This window comes from Rhinatrema bivittatum, chromosome 4 (genome assembly GCF_901001135.1).
Source record: "Rhinatrema bivittatum chromosome 4, aRhiBiv1.1, whole genome shotgun sequence".
Taxonomy (NCBI): domain Eukaryota; kingdom Metazoa; phylum Chordata; class Amphibia; order Gymnophiona; family Rhinatrematidae; genus Rhinatrema; species Rhinatrema bivittatum.
Window position 1 is genome coordinate 68,109,504 of NC_042618.1, and position 19,408 is coordinate 68,128,911.

Consider the following 19,408-nt stretch of genomic DNA (forward strand, 5'->3'; position numbering starts at 1 on the left):
TTGCCGATAGAGTACAGGAAATTAAATACAGTCTGCATTACTGTTTTGTACTTGCAAGCAACAGATGGTAGCTTCTAGATTTAATAGAGTGCATCTAAAGAGAGATGCGAAAGTGAATCCAGGATCCTCATTCCCTTCACTTATGGATTTATTATCCGTTAAGAATCAGGGTTGCTTGACGCATAAGCTTGACAGTTGAAATGATGAAAAGTCACAGAAGACCACTTTATCATGGGAATGTGTATTTTATGTCCTGTGGGTTTTTGTTTTTTTTTTGGTTTTTTTTTTTAACCAAAGCTGCATGATGATTTTCTGAATTTAGTTTCAGAAATTAAAACTGAAGTAGAATGAGACAAGTATTTTTAATAAGATTTTGTTCAATAAATGACCCTGTTTTTAGGCAACAAAACTTGGTTTGAAAATATAGGCATTCAGACCTATTTCTGTAAGAATTCAATTCTACATCTTTTAAATCCAAGGGAAACAAACTTTACTATTATTATGCATGATTTCAGTTTGATACATGAAAAAGGATTATGTGGCTTCCATATTTCATTTAGAAGCCAAAAAAAAAATGTATTTTAACATATTTTCATTGAGGTCCATATTCAGCAGCATTTAAGCCAGATGACTTGTGAGTTATCTGGCTAAATGTTAGTGTCTTGAATATTTCAGCCACTTATCCAGTTAAATTTTAGTTGCATAACTTATTACCCAGCTAAAATGTAACTGGATAATGTAGGGACATTCCAGGTTGGAGTTAAGTTAGCCAGAGAAGTTATCCAGCTAACTCCAGTATTCAGAGTTAGCTGGTAATTTGTCTAACTTTGTGCTCATGCTGTAAAGTAGGCCTAAAGTTAGCCAGTTAAAGGTATCCAGTTAACTTTTTAAAATAGTCATGTACATTCAATGGTGCAGCTGTGCTGTTAATATCCTTCTAAAGTTAGCTGGATGAGTATATCCGGCTAACTTTGCAAGCCGGCCCATTGCTGAATATTACCCCCATTAGTTTTATCTAGCAGTACAATGTAACAGTGCAATACTTTGACATAGCGTTTGCCGAGAAACATTATAATAAACACAGATGATCGCAGGACAACAAATAAGTATGAATGCTTTTTTGTTGAACTCTCCAAAATACTCGTCACCCCAATCCACCCCAACCTGCTTATATCACCGACCCTATTATAAAGCTATATTTGGTCATACATTGACCCTGAACCATTGGGGGCATAGGGTAGCTCACCTTCTTAGCTAGGACTGACCATGTTTGTTTCCAGGGGCGGATTTCTGCTGACGACCGGCCCGGGGATTCGCCGCCCAGGCCGGCCCAGGAGATACCACGTGGTCTGCCGAGCGCGGATCTGTCATAGCTGCGCTCGGCAGACCACGTGACTAGAGCGACCGGCCCACCGGGGGATGCCCGATCCCCCGATAGGGCAATCCACCCCTGTTTGTTTCTGAAGAACTTGGATCGAATGTACATTGGCAGGGACATTATGAAGGGCTCCCAAAAATGTCATAAAGTTACTGATTTACCTGAGTTGCTTCTGTTGGCTGTTAACCACTTCATCGTCTATTTTGCATGGGTTCTATTTATGTACTTATTATCTGCCTTGATTGTATGTCAAATTTTAACAATTTTATGTATGCTTTAATTTTGTAAATTGCTTGGTCACACTTGTTACATGTAGTATATTAAGTCTAATGAATCAAATAAAATAATCATTATTGTGCTTGCAGCTGAATATGCCATAAAATTTGACCAGCGAAAGGGCTTCAACCCAGTAAATCCTGATTCACATTTTGGCTAAAAAAGATGCAGCGATCTGTTTTGTTTTGTTTTGGTTTTTTTTTTAAAGATGCCTGGTGTCTGTCATGGCCATTAAGTTACAAGCAGGAGAGAGGCACCATTTGGCTGGCCTGGAGGCCCATCTACTCCAGTTCCTACTTTTCTTATATAGAAAGTTTAAAAACATAAGATTGATCTTTTACATCTTTGCTCAGTTAAACCCATCCATAACCCACCTAGGTTAGCTCGTCTCAGTTACGTGCTCACTATTTTTTAACTCAAAGCCTATTTCTTTTTTGTTTGTGTTTTGTCTGTCTTTGACTAGTTTGTAAGCTCCAAGGAGCAGGAACTATCTGTGTCTCTGTAAAGTGCTGGTAGGGCTCTACAAATGATTATATAAGCAAACATTTTTAGATGAATAAAGCTTAATATTTACTTAGATTAATAGCTAGCATGGATGTTTAGTCAAAATGCAAAGTAGCAAAGATTTTAGGGAGTGAGTTCTTAGTCATCTTTTTAGGCATCTTATAGCCTGATTCCAAAATTAGAGATCATAGGACAGGACTAGGCCATTTAAGTAGGGGCCTTTAGGGCAGGGATAGTCAACTGCAGTCCTCAAGAACCCCAAATCAGTCTGGTTTGCAGGATCTCCATAATGAATATGCATGAGCTATATCTATATACAATAGAAGTAGTGCATGGAAGTCTATCTCATGAATATTCCGTGTAGATATCCTGACAACCAGACCTGTTTGAGGCTCTTGAGTTCAGGAGTTAGCCACCCCTGCTCTATGAGATGCACACTTAGCACAGGAATCAGGCTCTCTAATACCTGCTTTAAAGGCCTTAACTAGTTGAATGTAGAGTCTTTGCAACATTTTGTACTGTGAGTCTCTTAAAACATTATCTGGGAGTTCTCTAGATGGGCCTAATCCTTTTCTAAGCACATCAGTAGATAGTACAGGTACCCCATTTGTATGCCAATTAGCACAAGCCCCAACTAAGGGTTCACTTTCCTGACTCTTGCAAGTTTCTATCTAACTTAGAAACAGTAAATCTGTTGCATTAGAGATTTGCAAATATTCTAGGTAAGGTCTCATTTGGCGCGATGAATAGAATTCCTTGTTTGAGAAGGCAATGCCCTTCTTGAGCTCTTGAAAAGAGCATGTCTCGCTCCCATCAGGTGACAGAAATTCATTGAGGGAGCTAAATCCCTCCATTGTCCAGTCAGTAAACATTTTTAAAATCCTCTTAATTCTACTCTGCAGAAGAAATCTGGAGTGATATGGGGAGAACAAGAGCTTTCTCCTAACTGTCGCCCAAGAACATCTTGTTGACTGAATTAACAGGGACTGTTTGATTTGGGCAGTTTACTAGCTTTTGCATGCGAATGTCTGCCCAATGTTTTTCATAAATCTGCCTTTGTCGCTTTTATATTTTAAATTAAATGTCATTGTTGAATTTTTTGGAAGTTTAATCCTTTCATTTAGTGTGATATATCCTTTAATGGAAAATGATTGTAATAAGGAAAATTGCTTCTTGCATCATTGTCGTCTTTCCTGTTAGATCAAGGGGTTTCTCTAGGTTGGACAACCTATGGTCAATGATCAGTTCTATGCTTAAGACTCAACAGGAGTTGATCAGTTAGAAACATAGAAAGTAGGACTCCATGAAGTAAATAAAGCAGGAGTACGTCATATTGAGATCATATCATCTCTGTCTGTGACCTAGTATCAGGAGACAAACCAGATAACAGAATAAGCTGAAATTTGAGAGGTTATCAATGAGTACTTAGACATGAATATGGTTGCAAAGTTTGTCAGCAACATTATTAGTTCCATCTTCTTGTTTCCATATTCAGGATGCAATAGCACACAAGCCTGGATTTTATGTGCACTAATCTTTTTGTGGCAGTGAATATAATGCTAGGGCACAGGGAAAGTGAGCTAGTGCCTAAGGTACAAGAATGCCACTCCCCCCACAGTAGTTTTAGTGGGAGTCTGTTTGTTATGAATAACATCATTTTCTATTTTTTGCTTTGAAAACAGTTTAAATAATTCTTACAAGGAGTATATCATTATATGCTACACTGAAAAAGTTGCATTGATTGTATTGATGTGACTGGCAAATGGCATTGCTTGGCTACCATAGATTATTTCGGGATCCTAGTCATTTGAACCCACAGCAATGGGCAAGAATCATGAATTAATGTGACTCTAACACATAAACCACTTTTGCTAAAGAGCCCTAGTCTGCATCTCTCCTTGTTCAGATACTTTTTTTGTGGTAACTTATTATTTTATTGGATGAGCACATTATGCATTCCACAACAGGCTGATGTACAATGAATAAGAGGAAAATAAAATATGTATTAAATATAAAATATAATATCACTCACCTAGAATGCCTTGTTTTGTCTTTGCCTCCTAGTAACAGAAGTTACACACATTCTTGACTCAGTCTAATGCATGGCCAAAATGTTAGATAATGAAGAATTGTATAAGATTAGTAGCTTGAAAAATACCTCATGTACCAACTATCTCAACATTTCTGCTCATACTTAACAGAACATAAAACAGGTAGAAGAAGAATGGATTGGATCAAGCTGGGGCTACAGTGTATAGTAAGGACTACTAATAGAAAACAGTTGAAAGTAACACTGAATATATTCCAAGTTTGGATGTTTTTTGAAAGAAAAAAGAAATCTAGTAGCAACAAAATGAAACCTACCATTTAAAAATGTAGTACTTTTTAAATTATTATCAATACTAATGCGAATATTTGATTTCAGATATTCTCAATGATGCTATATTTGATGAGGACCATGATGAAATGGTGATAGTGAAAGACATAGACATGTTTTCAATGTGTGAGCACCATCTGGTTCCATTTGTTGGAAAGGTAATTATTGCATGAGGGGTAACGGGGTATTGCTGGAAATGAACATGACGATTCATTCTCCGTTTGCCATTGTCTTTCATATTCTCCTCCACTACATACCCTCACCAGGAACTGGAAGACTTTTCATACATCTAGCAATTCCGTATCTACCTGCCACAAACAATGACATATTAAAGCATTTATTTTTCTATTATAGGCATTTTCAACATAACTCAACTGCACCCATAATGGGTTCTCTTTTCAAAATGTCTTGAAGTTTCTGATGCAGACAGCGAGTGTAAATGATTTTTCCTCTAGACTGCTGGATGCCATTGTATAAAGTGACAGCAGTGGGTCAAGCTCTGGGACTCTGCCCCACCTCATTTCCCTCTGCCCAGGCAAAACAATGTGATGGGCATAGACACCTTCCTGTTTTCTGTTTGTTCTTTGCATATAAATAGTCCTAAAGGACAAAAAATGGGATTATTGGGAACTGATTCAGTTATTTAGAAATGTAAAACCTTTGAGATGAAATTTTGAAACAAAATATTATCTACTAATGTTAAACATGCTTACGCATCAGACTTCAATGCATACAGAGACAATTACTCGCTTCTGATCACATGCACGAGTGCAGGGTGGCCAAGTCAGACCTGGGTGATTTCCTGCTTCTCATATAGGACCATCTGATTGATTGAGTAACCTATGCAATCTTTTCTGCTGCCTGCCTTTGAAAGGTGCTAGATTCCAACTTATAGTTCCTAGCCCCCCCCCACCCTACCATTCCCCCTTGTTCAGCCTGTTTCATCTAATAGTTTCTGCCATTTGCATTGGAAAACATTTCATGAAGCAGGCAAGAGCCTCTCAGGCAAGCAGTTGTGATATTTAAACCAAAATCTCCCTGGACAGCCGTTCTGCTCTATCACATTGCTCTAGTGACCTGAGAAGAGACACGTGAGGGGGTGTCTTTCTCCTCTGCTATCCTCTCTGTTTTCTACAAACACAAAAAAACAAAACAAAACAGGAAAACATTCAGAGATCTGTCCAATGCTGAAATTGAACAAGTTCATATTTTTCATAGCATTTCAATTCAAGCTGGAACAAATATTCATGTGCATTACGCAGTGATGCAGCTGCTTTAGAAAAGTTAATATGCTGCGGCAGCATTTCGGCATAGCCATCTTAATGCAGGTCGTGCTGAAATCCATATCCAAGCGGGGACACTTTATAGCAAAAACAAAGATTTAGAATTAGTATTATAGTAACAATAGGATATGTACAGTATTTTAAAACTAATTCAAATATAAGAGACAATATATTAATCTTATCCCTACTTAAGGATGCCCTTGGAGCTACTAAGGCACTTGACATAGCTTCTCCCTCTTCTCTCTTCCCCTCCACCGCACTTGCCTGCTCCTCTGCCTGCTTTCTCCCAGCAGCAACCAAAAGGGAAGCATTTCAAGCTTTCAGATGGCCTGTGCTCAAATACAGCCTTAGAGGGTCATTTTGAGTCATTTCTGCGGATAAAAATTTTATTTCATCTGCACTGCACCATTTTATAATGATATTTATTTGAATTATTTTTGACCACCTTTAATTGAGTTTTTAGTGTTTTAATTACTTTATTTATTCTTAAGTACTTAGAATTGTCATTTTTATTTTTGTAATTATTTTATCGTGTTTATGATTTGATGGCTTGTTCTTACTTACTTAGTTATTTAATTAGTTAAGTATTCTCTTAAGCATTTTATGTTACATCCTGAGACACCCAATGTTTAATTAAATACTTTTATTGAATTGTAATAGCATTTTTATTATTTTACAGTTTTTACCATTTTTCCATTTTTATTTTTCTTGTTTGTAAACCGTTGTGACGGCATGTTCCAAACAACGGTATATAAAAGTTTATAAATAAATAAATAAAACAGTGCTTTATCTACAGAAAGGGCTTTAAAAATAATGTCCCTCCCGGTGTGCAGGTAAACTCACCCACGTGGTGCTACTGCCCATGCAGCTTTCCCTGTGGAAGGGGGAGATGGGGGAGGGGCTCGACTTCTGCACATACTTTTGGTGTTTCAAATGTGTGCGCATATTTGTCCTCAGGAAAACCAGCCGCACAGATTAGCAGGTGTACATGATTGCAGGTAGTTTCCTGGGGTAATTCTCACAGAGAAAGGAAGCACATAATTTCACTTTGAAAATTAGTGTAAAGTCTGTGGACTCTGCAGCAGGGACGGTAACTTTTAAACAGACTCACGGGCGCACATGTGTGCGTGTTTGTCGGCCCACGTCCAGGGATGTGGCCATTTTATAACAAACACGAGTATATGAGCACATGTAAAATAGCCTGACCACATGCACATGTGTATGCAATTTTTAAGTGGATGTGTGCCTGGGCACACAAATGCCGCTTCTACCATGTAAGTGGGGTATTTTAGTAGACACGTGCACCACCGCCATTTCCAGTTTTCCCAGTTCGTTCCCAGTTTTCCCAGTTCGTTCCCAGTTCTCCCAGGTAAGGGATAGGACTTCCAAATACCCCTAGTTTAATAGCTTCCCTTCTCCCCTGTTATCTCCGACCCTGAAAACCCCTCCGATCTATCTACTAATCTTTATTTTATTACTTACACGTCCTCTATAGCAGAAGTAAAGTTACACGGCATGGGACCTGTGCACTTGTGCATGAAAGCTTCTACATGCAATTTGACGTTGGTATCCAGGAATGCCACCCACCCTCTCCCTTTTTTTGGAATTTTTCATTGGCGCGCGTAGCGGGAGATATTGTGCGTGCACGGGCGGCTGTTAAAATCTGCTTGGCGCACACCGGCCCAACCTGTGCGCCTATCTCCCGGTTTTGCCACGCGCCAGGCTTTTAAATTCATCTTCATGCGGGCAGTTACAAAATTACTCCCTAGGAGGGCAATTTTCAGACAGACCGCAGAGGTTAAAAATCTGCAGGTACTCTTTCCCCGCAGACTTTAGCCGAAATTTCTGCTCATAAATCTGCTGTGAACATGCGTGACTGTGCCCGGAGCCCCCTGTGCCATACACGTCCAAAGTTACATGCACCTCAAACTGCTTTCCAGATGGGGAGTTATGCGCAGAAAGCAGGCTGTTTGCATGTGTAGCTCCTAGGTTAGACTCCCCCTGGAGGACCCCAAGGGCCACATCTCATACAAAGTCTTAGATGTTCCTTTGCATTCCTAAAGGTATTTAATCTGACTTTCCCTGATTCCCTGACAAGGGAGATCTCTTCCTAGGCCCTTTGCTTTGGTTAGATTTTGTTCGCACATTGACCTCTCTTTCTGAACACGGCAGTAATCACGCTGGACTCACAAACACTATTTTACTGAGAGTTGAAGGAAATTGATAAAGTCTCATTTACAGCTTGTAATATTTACATTGTCCAGCTTCACAATTTGTGGTTATAATAAATTTGTCATTTGAGTGGATGAATGAAGCCAGCTGTCTTCCCTTTTGATCTCTAATCCATTTCTTACTGTGAATTAGTTTTAAGCTTCCTTCCCAGTTATTAAATGGAAAAGTGTCTTCCGTTTTAAATGTTATTGCAAAGTCCCAGGTTTTTTTTTCTCTATGAAAGACTCCAGCTCCTCTGATGATACAGAATCTGAGACCCTGGTACTCTGTTAACAAACATAAAGAAATATATCTTACTCAAAAAAAGGGAAACCAAGCAAACGGCAGGAAGGATGGGAAAACGTCCTCCTCAATAAACAGGTTTCCAAACCACGGTAAAAAGTAGGCAAAGGTCCGCTGTCGCCTGTCTCAATCCCTGAGACTCCAGAGTCCTTTCCTGGGCAAATAAATGAAAAGGGGACAGCAAGATGGAAATGGCGCCCCTAGAAGGGTCAACCAAGGGTTCCACACAGTAAAATGGTGGCATAGATTTCTATAAGGCTAGGGGCTCGCCATTTACAGCTCCCACTCTAAAACTAACTCTCTTCCCTCTCATACTAAATGGATCAGTCCTTCTGGTAGAGATCCTTTAGGGTAGCTACACGTGTAAAGCCTTTTGAAAACTACTCCCTCAATGTATACTGCTGAGAGCTTTCAGGTAGATTTTGAAAGCGTTGCTCGCAAAAAAACTGGCCCCATACAAGCGTATGTGGGTTGCACACGAGCAACCGAATTTTAAGGAACCGGGAAGTACGCGCGTACATACCTAAAGAATAAGGAGGCAGAAAAGGGGCAGGGCATGGACGTTCCAGGGTGGGGCCAAGACTTGCACGCATAATTCTGAATTCTGCAAGGCAACGCGCACCATGTTACCCGCGCACCTTTACTGCTAGTCCTGAAGTGGCGCAAGTCTGGAGGTTTTGCCTGAACATTGTCGGGAGGGAGGGAGAGAGACAATCTGACACTCTTTATCTCCCACTGTAAGAGAAGCATTTTCAACTCAGGGGGGGGGGTTTTGGGGGGGGGCGGTGCGGTGTTACATTGGTCTACCTAGGGTGCAAGGGTCTGGACCTGAATGAGGTGGCAATCCCAGCTACAAAAGCAGTCTTCATTTTCAAAAGAAAATGGGATGTAATTTCCCTTTACAAAGTGCACTAGGTCCAGCTTCTGATCGGCAGCGCTGGAGCCTAAGCTGCGCTCAGTTTATGCTTCCAGCACTCCCAAGGGTAATACCAGGCCCCCACTCACTATTGATGACTGCTTTTATAGGTATGGGTGGTCAAGGGGATGGGGCTAGAGGTCCGCATGCCCCCTGTGACTTCTAAAAGCAGTCATTGTTGATAGGCCCTCTAGCTCTGGAACTATCAACACCAATTTTCAAAATGGAATTGACCTGACAACAAGCAGTAACTATCCCCTATTGATTAATAGTTTATGGACTTCTCCTCCAAGAAATTACCCAAACCTTTTTAAAACCCGGCTGCACTAACTGCCTTAACCACATCCTCTGGCAATGAATTCCAGAGCTTAATTGTGCGTTGAGTGAAAAAGAATTTTCTCTAATTTGTTTTAAATCTGTTACTTGCTAACTTCATGGAATGCCCTCTAGTTCTTGTATTATCCGAAAGAGTAAATAACCATTTCACATTTATCCATTCAAGTCCTTTCATGATTTTGTAGATCTCTATCATATCCCCCCTCAGTCATCTCTTCTCCATGGTGAACAGCCCTAAACTCTTTAGCCTTTCTTCATAGGGGAGCCATCCCATGCCCTTTATCATTTTGGTTGCCCTCCTCTGTACTTCCTCTAGTGCAACTATATCTTTATTGAGATGCAGTGACCAGAATTGCTCACAATATTCAAGGTGCAGTCTAACCATGGAACGATACAGAGGCATTATGACATCCTCCGTTTTGTCATTCCTTTCCAAATAATCCCTAATATTCTGTTTGTTTTTTTGACCACCATGGCACACTAAGCTGATGATTTCAATATAATAACTATGACACTGTTGCCACCATCGCTGCCTGACGTCTCCACTACGTCCACCTTATCTCTTTGGATTCCCTCTTTGCCTGTTGGAAATTTGGCTGCCGCGGCATCTTCTTGCCGTTCCCCTCCGGCGTACCCGGACCGGCTAGACGCTGCACTTCACCATGTTTCCCAGAAGCCTAAGGGCGTGCACACGGCGCAGCCCCGACTCAAGTACCAGCAGTGACGTGAACCTCAGGGGCGTCCCCCTGAGGTGACGTCATCCTCACTGGATATTTAAGGTCTCTAAATTCGCTAACTGCTCTCCACATACCTTGCTACTCTGCCTCCTCAGACTTTACCAGGTGTACCCGCTTTTCGGGGGGCCTCGTTTTCTCTTTTGCTTTTCAGATCGCAGTCTGGAACCTGTACTCGCTCCTCGAGGGCCCACGTTCCCGGACTTGCTACTGAATACCACTTCTGCCAGGAAGTCATCGCTGCCTACAACACCAGTGAGTTACCATCTCTCTCTCAGAGCATTCCCTGGAACCAGGTACTCACTCCTCGAGGGCCTAACTCATTCCAACACCTGGACTACTCCTAGAGACTATTGTGTGAGTGTTACCATCAAGGTTCTGTTCCTGAATTCTGCATACTCTGCCTACTCACTATATTCAGTTTCTCTACAGCTCAGCCATCCTGGGATTGCTGTTCCAGTGCCTGAGGGACTACAGCCCAGCCGGGCACTTCCATCTCCCTACTGCCACCTCTGGTGGTTCACTATACAGTTTAATAAAAGATCTAGTGTGTGTCTGTCTCCCAACTATGAGCCTGACCGGTGGTCCCTCTCGGGATCTCCCCCGGGGGTGTGGTCATCTGCCACTGGCCCAAGGATCCACCCACAACTACCTTAAACACTAACACATGCCCAGATATTTTTCCTGGATGGTAACTCCTAATATGGAACCTAACATCTTGTAACTACAGCATGGGTTATTTTTCTCTATATGCATTACCTTGCACTTGTCCACATTATATTTCATCTGCCATATGGACACCCAATCTTCCAGTCTCACAATGTCCTCCTGTAATTTATCACAGTCCGCTTGTGACTTAACTACAGTGATTCATTTTGAGTCGTCTGCAGATTTGATCACCCACTCGTTATACTCCTTTCCAGATCATTTATAAATATATTAAAAAGCACCAGTCCAAGTACAGATCCCTGAGGCACTCCACTGTTTGCCTTTTTCCACTATGAAAACAGACCATTAAATCCTACTCTGTTTCCTGTCTTTTAACCAGTTTGTTATCCCCAAAAGTAATCTCCTCCTATCCCATGACTTTTACTTTTCCTAGAAGCCTCTCATGAGGGACTTTGTCAAACGCCTTCTGGAAATCCAAATACATCACATCTACTGGTTCACCTTTATTCACATGTTTATTCACCCCTTCGAAAAAAATGTAGCAGATTTGTGAGGCAAGGCTTCCCTTGGGTAAATCCATGCTGGCTATGTTCCATTAAATCATTTCTATCCATATGTTCTGTGATTTTTATTCTTTACAATAGTTTCCATGATATATATCGGAGTTACATTGGCCACCTTCTAGTCTTCAGGTATAATGGATGATTTTAATTATAGTTTACAAATTACATGTAATAGGTCTGAAATTTCATTTTTGAGTTCTTTCGGAACCCTGGGGTGTAAACAATCTGGTCCAAGTGATTTGCTACTCTTCAGTTTCTCAATCTAACCTACTACATCTTCCAGGTTCACCATGATTTGTCTCTGGAAGGGGTATCTCCCCAATATCCTTCTTGGTAACACCGAAGCAAATAATTCACTTAGTCTTTCTGTGATGGCTTTATCTTCCCTAAGTGCCCCTTTAACCCCCTCAATCATCCAGCGGTCCAACCAACTCCCTCATAGGCTTCCTGCTTTGAATATATTTTAAAAAGTTATTATGAGTTTTTGCCTATATGGCCAACTTGTTTTCAAATTCTCCTTTAGCCTGTCTTATCAATGTTTTACATTTAACTTGCCAATGCTTATGCTTTTCCGATTTTCTTCAGATGGATCCTTCCTTTAATTTTTGAAGAAAGATATTTTGGCTAAAATAGTTTTTCACCTCACCTTTTAACTATATCGGCAATCATTTGGCCTTCCTTCCACCTTTCTTAATGCGTGGAATACATCTGGACTGCACTTCTAAGATGGTTTTTTTTTTTAACAATGTCCACGCCTGTTGTACACTCAGGAACAGAAACTTTCAAACAGCTGTGCTGGCCTATATGTATGTGCATACGCTGGCTCGCATCCAGAAACACGTCCATTTTATAACATGCACGCGACTATGTGCATGCAAATGCCAGTTCTACCACGTATCAGTACATGAATCCCAGATAACTTTTATCCTTAGGATACATTCAGAATATAGTTGGTTATCAAGTGTGTGTGTATATATTTTGTGTGTGTGTGTGTGCATATAGACATATATAGATATATATAGACTACAAAAAAATAAGGCAATATGTGAGTTATATTAAGTGCTCAAAAAACAAACAAAAAATAATTCCAGTGGATTAGAAGAAAGGAGCACTGATGTGAATAATGTAATGTTCATTAAAAGCAAATCTTTATTAACTCATACTTTGAAACAAATGAGCACCTATACACTTAAAAGTACTGATGTGACACAGACATGTACACCTAACCTATATCAGTATGTTAACCATAAATAGAAACTGGTCCCTGCCTATACAAATCTTATTAGATGAATAACATCACAATGTTGTAATCTGTCAAAATAAAAAAAAAAATGTAAAGAAAAATGTAACAACTCTAGGCATATAGCTGTATATGAAAAATATGTAAGGAAACGAAAAAATGTGTCATCAGACTATAATTTATATATAGAATAGATGGCAAAATACCTTTTGTGGGCTCCTCACATTAAACAGGGGGAGCCAAAAGTGCAGATGAAGTCCATGCATCAATTAACATATCAGGAAATAACTACTAGAAAAACTGAGAAATGTATATGTCATTTATAACACAGTTATAACCCCATTAAAAAGTCTAAAAAGGTTATGTTAAGGGATGAATTCACAGAATATGATCACAAGCAGCTGATCCCGATCAGGAATGCACATTAAATCGCAGCAGAGAAAAGACAAAACGAACAAAAATAAATTAAAAAACACTTAAATACAAATGAAAATGGAAGTAAATAGAAATGTGAGAACAAAACTGAAGACATCGACGAAACAGTATTATACATGTCCAAGAGTGAGAACTAGAGCGCCTAAAATGGTACCACTGGGGCCACTCGCTGTTACTTGGCTTTGAACATGGAGACCAAGGGACCACTATGAAAGAGGACCGGGTGTACATGTACTTATTATATAGTAGGCATTCATGTGAGACAAAATCACTTGAATTGAGGAGCCGAATAATATTTTACTCAAAAAAATTATGCGGAAGGAACAGAAATCTGAATGCAAAGGAAACAGAATAAATAATTAGGCTTCATCTAACAAGATTAAAATGAACAGAACATGGGCGACGCTGAGAACTGCCCTAATTACCTGATTATCGTTCACGAAAATCATGAACATGTTGCTTAAGTTAGTAAAATATAGGTGAAACTTCAAAAGCGTGACCACCTCTCTATCGGGCAAATGCTAGAATGAAAGTATGATCGGATCGCTAGATCACTGTCTGTAAAACAAAAGAAACAAAGTTTTAGGCGCATTTGTCCTCATTCTTGGACATGTATATTTATTTACTTATTTATTTAGGTGTTTTATATGCTGTCGTTCCAAAATTAGATCACAACGGTTTACAAGATCAGCTTTCATTTACTGGATTAACAATCCCATTCTGTTTCAGTGTTCATATGCTAGGTCAATATAACAATCAATACATTTATAGGTCATATTTATACATAATCTAGTTCATCTCAACAGCAATTGTGTAGTCTGAGTCAATACAACAACATCAAGTACAAGGTAATTAGGATGCTTTGATGTGGAATTATAACCAATGATTACTATTTCATTATCCTTCATGTTTAAATCGGTATATATAGAATAGTGCTTAGTACTTACTGCTCAATTTATTAGTGTAGTCACAGGTTCTGGCAGTGATGTTATCAGCATTTTGGAGTTTTACGTTAAATCATATGCCTTTCTGAAGAGCCAAGTTTTCAGTTCTCGTTTGAAACTCTTTCTGTTATCTGGCGCAGAGACTCTGGAAGAGAGTTCCAAAGTTTAGGACTTGCTGTGGAAAACATTCTGTGTGTTAGGTGTGTGTTCTGTGTTGTTGGCACATTGCGAACTGAGGGCCGGATTTTAAAAGCCCTGCGCATGTAAATCCGGCTGGATTTACGCACGCAGGGCACTCGCATGCCGGCGCACCTATTTTGCATAGGCCGCCGGTGCGCGCAAAGCCCCGGGATGGGGAGGGGCGTGTCCGGGGGTGGGGAGAGGCGGATTGTTGGCAGATTTACAGGCGTAAATCTGCCAACAAAGGTGGGGGGGTTTAGATAGGGCTGGGGGGTGGGTTAGGGAGGGGAATGTGCGGGGGGGTGGAAAGAAAGTTCCCTCCGAGGCCGCTCCGATTTCGGAGCGGCCTCGGAGGGAACAGGCACAAATGTGCACCCCCTTGTCTGCGCTGACCCCAGATTTTATAAGATACCCGCGGCTACACGCGTATCTTATAAAATCTAGCGTACTTTTGTTCACGCCTGGTGCGCGAACAAAAGTACCCGCTTGCGTAAATTTATAAAATCTACCCCACAGTGTTCTCACAGGACAAGCAGGATGGTAGTCCTCACATATGGGTGACATCATCAGGATGGAGCCCAATCACGGAAAACTTCTATCAAAGTTTCTAGAACTTTGACTGGCCCCTACTGGGCATGCCCAGCATGGCACTAACCCTGCAGCCAGCAGGGGTCCCCCTTCAGTCTTCTTTTTTCCGCGCAGCAGTAGCCTCGCGGTTTAGGAGCTCTGAAGAGATTCCTGACAGGAATTTTCCTCACGGAATTAATTAAACTTAAATTGCCCCACAGGGGTCCCTCCTCTAACTTTTCTCAGGTCGCGGTACTCCGGTAAGTTTTTTGACAGTCTTCCGTCGATTACCGTCGAGTTTGGCCCTCACGGCCTACTGGCCGTTGTCCGTACCGCGGCTCGATTTTTTTCTGTGGCCATGGCGTCGGGGTTCCGTCGGTGCCCGGACAGTACTCGCACCATGTCTATCACAGACCCTCATGGAGTCTGTGTAATGTGTTTAGGCCGTGAGCATGATGTCCTGACTTGCACTAAATGTGCCCTCATGACACCAAAAGGTCGCAAAGCCAGAATGGAGAAGATGGAACTCTTTCGTGCTCAGACCCCGACGCCGTCCATCGCATCAACATCATCGGAACCTGCACCGTCGACATCGCGCCAGCATCGTCCACCGTCCAGTGACCATCCGCCATCGATGTCTTCACGGCCATCGACACCCGTTACTCCCCCTCAGGATAGAGGGGATCGCAGAGAGAAACATCGCCATCGACATCGTAGGACTCTGGCCGTCGAGGGAGCGAAATCATCGACCTCGCCAACATCCAAGCCACCGTCGAACAAGCCCTGTCCAGGAAAGGCACTGACCATTCCTGCGACCGGGTCACCGAGGCCACCCTCACCCGATCGGGGTTTGGGAGTCGCGATTCCGAAATCGGAGCAGCCTCGGAGGGAACAGGCAGTGCGTGCTGGGCTCGGCATGTGCAGGTTGTACAAATGTGCACCCCCTTGCGCGCGCCGACCCCGGATTTTATAAGATACGCGAAGCTACGCGCGTATCTTATAAAATCCAATGTACTTTTGTTTGCGCCTGGTGCGCGAACAAAAGTACGCGATCGCGCAATTTTTTAAAATCTACCCTATAGTCTATGATGTCATCCCTTAACATCACCTTTTTAGACTTTTTAATGGGGTTCTAGCTGTGTTATAAATGACATATATTAACACATTTCTCAGTTTTTCTAGTAGTTATTTCCTGATATGTTAATTGATGCTTGGCATTCATCTGCACTTTTGGCTCCCCCTGTTTGATGTGAGGATCCCACAAAAGGTATTTTGCCATCTATTCTATATATAATTTATAGTTTGATTTGAACTTTTTAGTGGCACATTTTTTGTTTCCTTACATATTTTTCATACACAGCTATATGCCTAGAGTTGTTACATTTTTCTTTACATATTTTTTTGATTTTGACAGATTTTATTTGGTGTTCTTTGTGTCGGGGCTTCCCCCTGAGGAAGCCGGCATTGGCGAAACAAGGGCCTTGTCAGGGAATTGACATCACACCCAGGAGAAACACCAAACTGTTTCAGTTCTAAATTTAGTTTTTAATACATTTTTTTTTGCTTCAAGATATACCAGATATTTGAGTTTCACAACATTTCTTATGGAGTATTACAACAAGTATCTGTGGGTTTAAGGGGATTCTACATTTCCTTTGAGTCAGTTATCGTAACGTGATTAGGTATTGCGTTTTTTACTCTTTATGTATAAAACAATTTCATAATTTTGTAAACATTTCCACGATTTTCTTTTGGCAAACTTTCCTAAGATGCATTGTGTTATATGAGATATATCACCCGTGGAGAACTGATATTCTCTCAATGTGTAAACATTACCTTATTTTACAACATTGTGATGTTGTTCATCTAATAAGATTTGTATAGGCAGGGGCCAGTTTCTGTTTATGAAACTGATCACAACATATTGATATATGTTAAGTGTACGTGTTTGTGTCACATCAGTACTTTAAGTGTATAGGTTCTCATTTATTTTAATTGTTTCAAAGCATAAGTTAATAAGGATTTGCTTTTTACTTAACATTACATTATTAACATCAGTGCTCCTTTCTTCTATTCTGCTGGAATTATTGTTGTGTAGATATATAGATAGAGATCGATTATAGATATGGATACATATATAATCTCAAATGTTTTAATTATTTTTTTTCTCCCAGCCCCAAATTTCTTTAGACTATATCTGGTGTAGCATCCAATTCTCCCCCCCCACCCCCTACAATCCCCAAAATAAAAAGATGTGGGCCATAGGAGTCCAAAGGCCCACACCCACAACATTAAAATAAGTCCCCAGGGCTTTCTCCTGGCTCCCTCCTGCAGCTTCCACCTCATCCTCATGACCCACCCAGAACCTGGTGATCCAGAACTTGGAGGCAGAACAGTCTTACAGCATTGTTGAAACTGCAAAACTGGAAGCATACACTAACAATGCTGTTGTCAGAACAATTCTGGAAGCGGACTGTATTGCCTTGGGTTTGAAGGAATCTGGATGGGTCATGAGGGTGGAGCAGAGATTGTGGGTGGAGTGAGGGGCAGGAGGGTCCCTTGGAACTTTTAATATTGGGGGGAGAGGAAGACCTCAGGCCTCTACAACACTTGTCATTTTATTTTTACTTTTGGAAGTTAAGGGGAGATGGCGGGGAAATTGGCTGCTATCTCAGACATTCTTTTTTTCTATTTATAATTTTCAATCACATACAAAAAAAAATGCTGAGAGGAAATATATATCGGGGCGGTTAGTACTCAACACAATAGCAGAAAATAACTTTAAATAGAAAAAAGCATAGATCAATCCCTGAAATTAGTCCACAAGGAAAGGGGCAGAACATAGAAATAAGAATCAAAAAGAAAATTATGCAGTTCTAAAAGCAAGCTAGTGTTTAATAATCATAATAAAACAATATAATCATCTCCCAATCAGCAGATCAAGGTGTAGAGTCCTATCTTTCTTTCTGCTTCTCAAATTTCCTCAAATGATCCAGCTCAAAGGAAAAACTATTTCCATCCTATTGAGTAATTCATTTGGCAGGGAATTTTTAAAACAATCACCCTGAAGAGAGAATAGATACTGTTGAAGGGATAAAAAGGATCTTTGCTTATTTTGAGTCACTTTACTTAGGTCTGGATAAACTCTGGCCTTCACTTCAAAAAATAAAGAATCTTTATTTTGGGAAAAAGATTTCTGGGCGCAACCTCTGTCTGGCTCCAGAGCAAGTGAAACCAATAAGGTTGCATCCAAATTATCTCCTTACCTAATCTTCCCTTCTGGAAGAGCAGTCTTCTTGAAAAAAGGTATATAATACAGTTGGGAGATTGGAAATACTTCAACTGGATATTTACGAAGTACATGCATCTGATGAAGTGGAATCTGTCCTTGACAGCTCACCCTTCAATAAACTGGTTGGTTGGTCTATAATAATGATGGCGAACTCCAGCCCTCGAGTACCACAAACAGGCCAGATTTTCAGGATATCCACCATGAATATGCATGAGAGAGATTTACATGCATTGCCTCAATTGTATGCAAATTATCTCATGCATATTCATGGTGGATATCCTGAAAATCTGGCCTGTTTGTGGCTCTTGAGGACTGGAGTTCGCCATCACTGGTCTATAAGGTGCCACCAGCCTCTTGTCAATTTGTTAACAGTCTCCTCAGTAAAGTCAGAGTTGACTAATACTGTCAGTTAATGAAGCCTAATTTCTGGCAACTAAAGCCCAAACTTGGCCTATGGATACGTCCAATCGTGTAGTAGGTAATGGTGACAAGATAATATTTACTGGTGCAGGAAGCAAGGGAACATGCACCTCTGCCAAGGCAGAAACTTGACTCTTCTCCTCTCGCTTCACACATGGTTGCTGAAAGGTTTTCACCATCTGGACTTTCTACTCCGCCATGATTTTAGATAGGGAGTAAAGGTTCCCCCTGCTCAAAGCCTCATTGGATGTTTCAGAGACCTCCATGTTGGCCGCAGCTTCCCTAGGACATAGGAGACCTCTTGACGTTGCTATCAAATTATCCTTTGGCACCACAGCTTACTGAATATGAAGCTCATTGTGTTAATGCACTTCATGTACCTGGGTATTCACTAACCTGCAGTAATCGAGCACCACAGTTCAGTAAATCTAGCACTGTTCTCAAGGTCATGAATGTGTGGATGTTACCAGTCTCATTTGTGAGGACCCACCAAACAGGAATGCCTGATTTAGCCCCCTGCAAGGCATAAAAGTGCCTGAAGCCATGAATGAGGAGTCCCCAGGTCAATCAAAAAGTGACAGGAATGATTCCCAGCCATTCTTGCCCCACCTAAGCCATCATCCAAAATGGCACTGGCTGACCCTTTACATCCAACTAAACACAATTACACCATAAGTAAAAATTGCTGTCTCCATCTTGCAAGCTTCAGAAGTTCAGCTTTAGTATCTTAATACCATTTGCACTTTTGAGGGCAGCTTTCAAAGTATTTCTACTGGTAAA

The 19,408-nt window shown here is 40.9% G+C and overlaps 1 protein-coding gene across 1 annotated transcript in view; it reads left to right on the top strand.

Annotated features, from left to right (window-relative positions):
• Positions 1 to 19,408, top strand: part of GCH1 (GTP cyclohydrolase 1) — an 80,445-nt gene that overhangs the window by 42,339 nt on the left and 18,698 nt on the right. Inside the window, exon 2 of the mRNA XM_029598284.1 lies at positions 4,584 to 4,693. Coding sequence (XP_029454144.1) covers positions 4,584 to 4,693 — 110 coding nt within the window. The remainder of the gene's footprint in view (positions 1 to 4,583; positions 4,694 to 19,408) is intronic.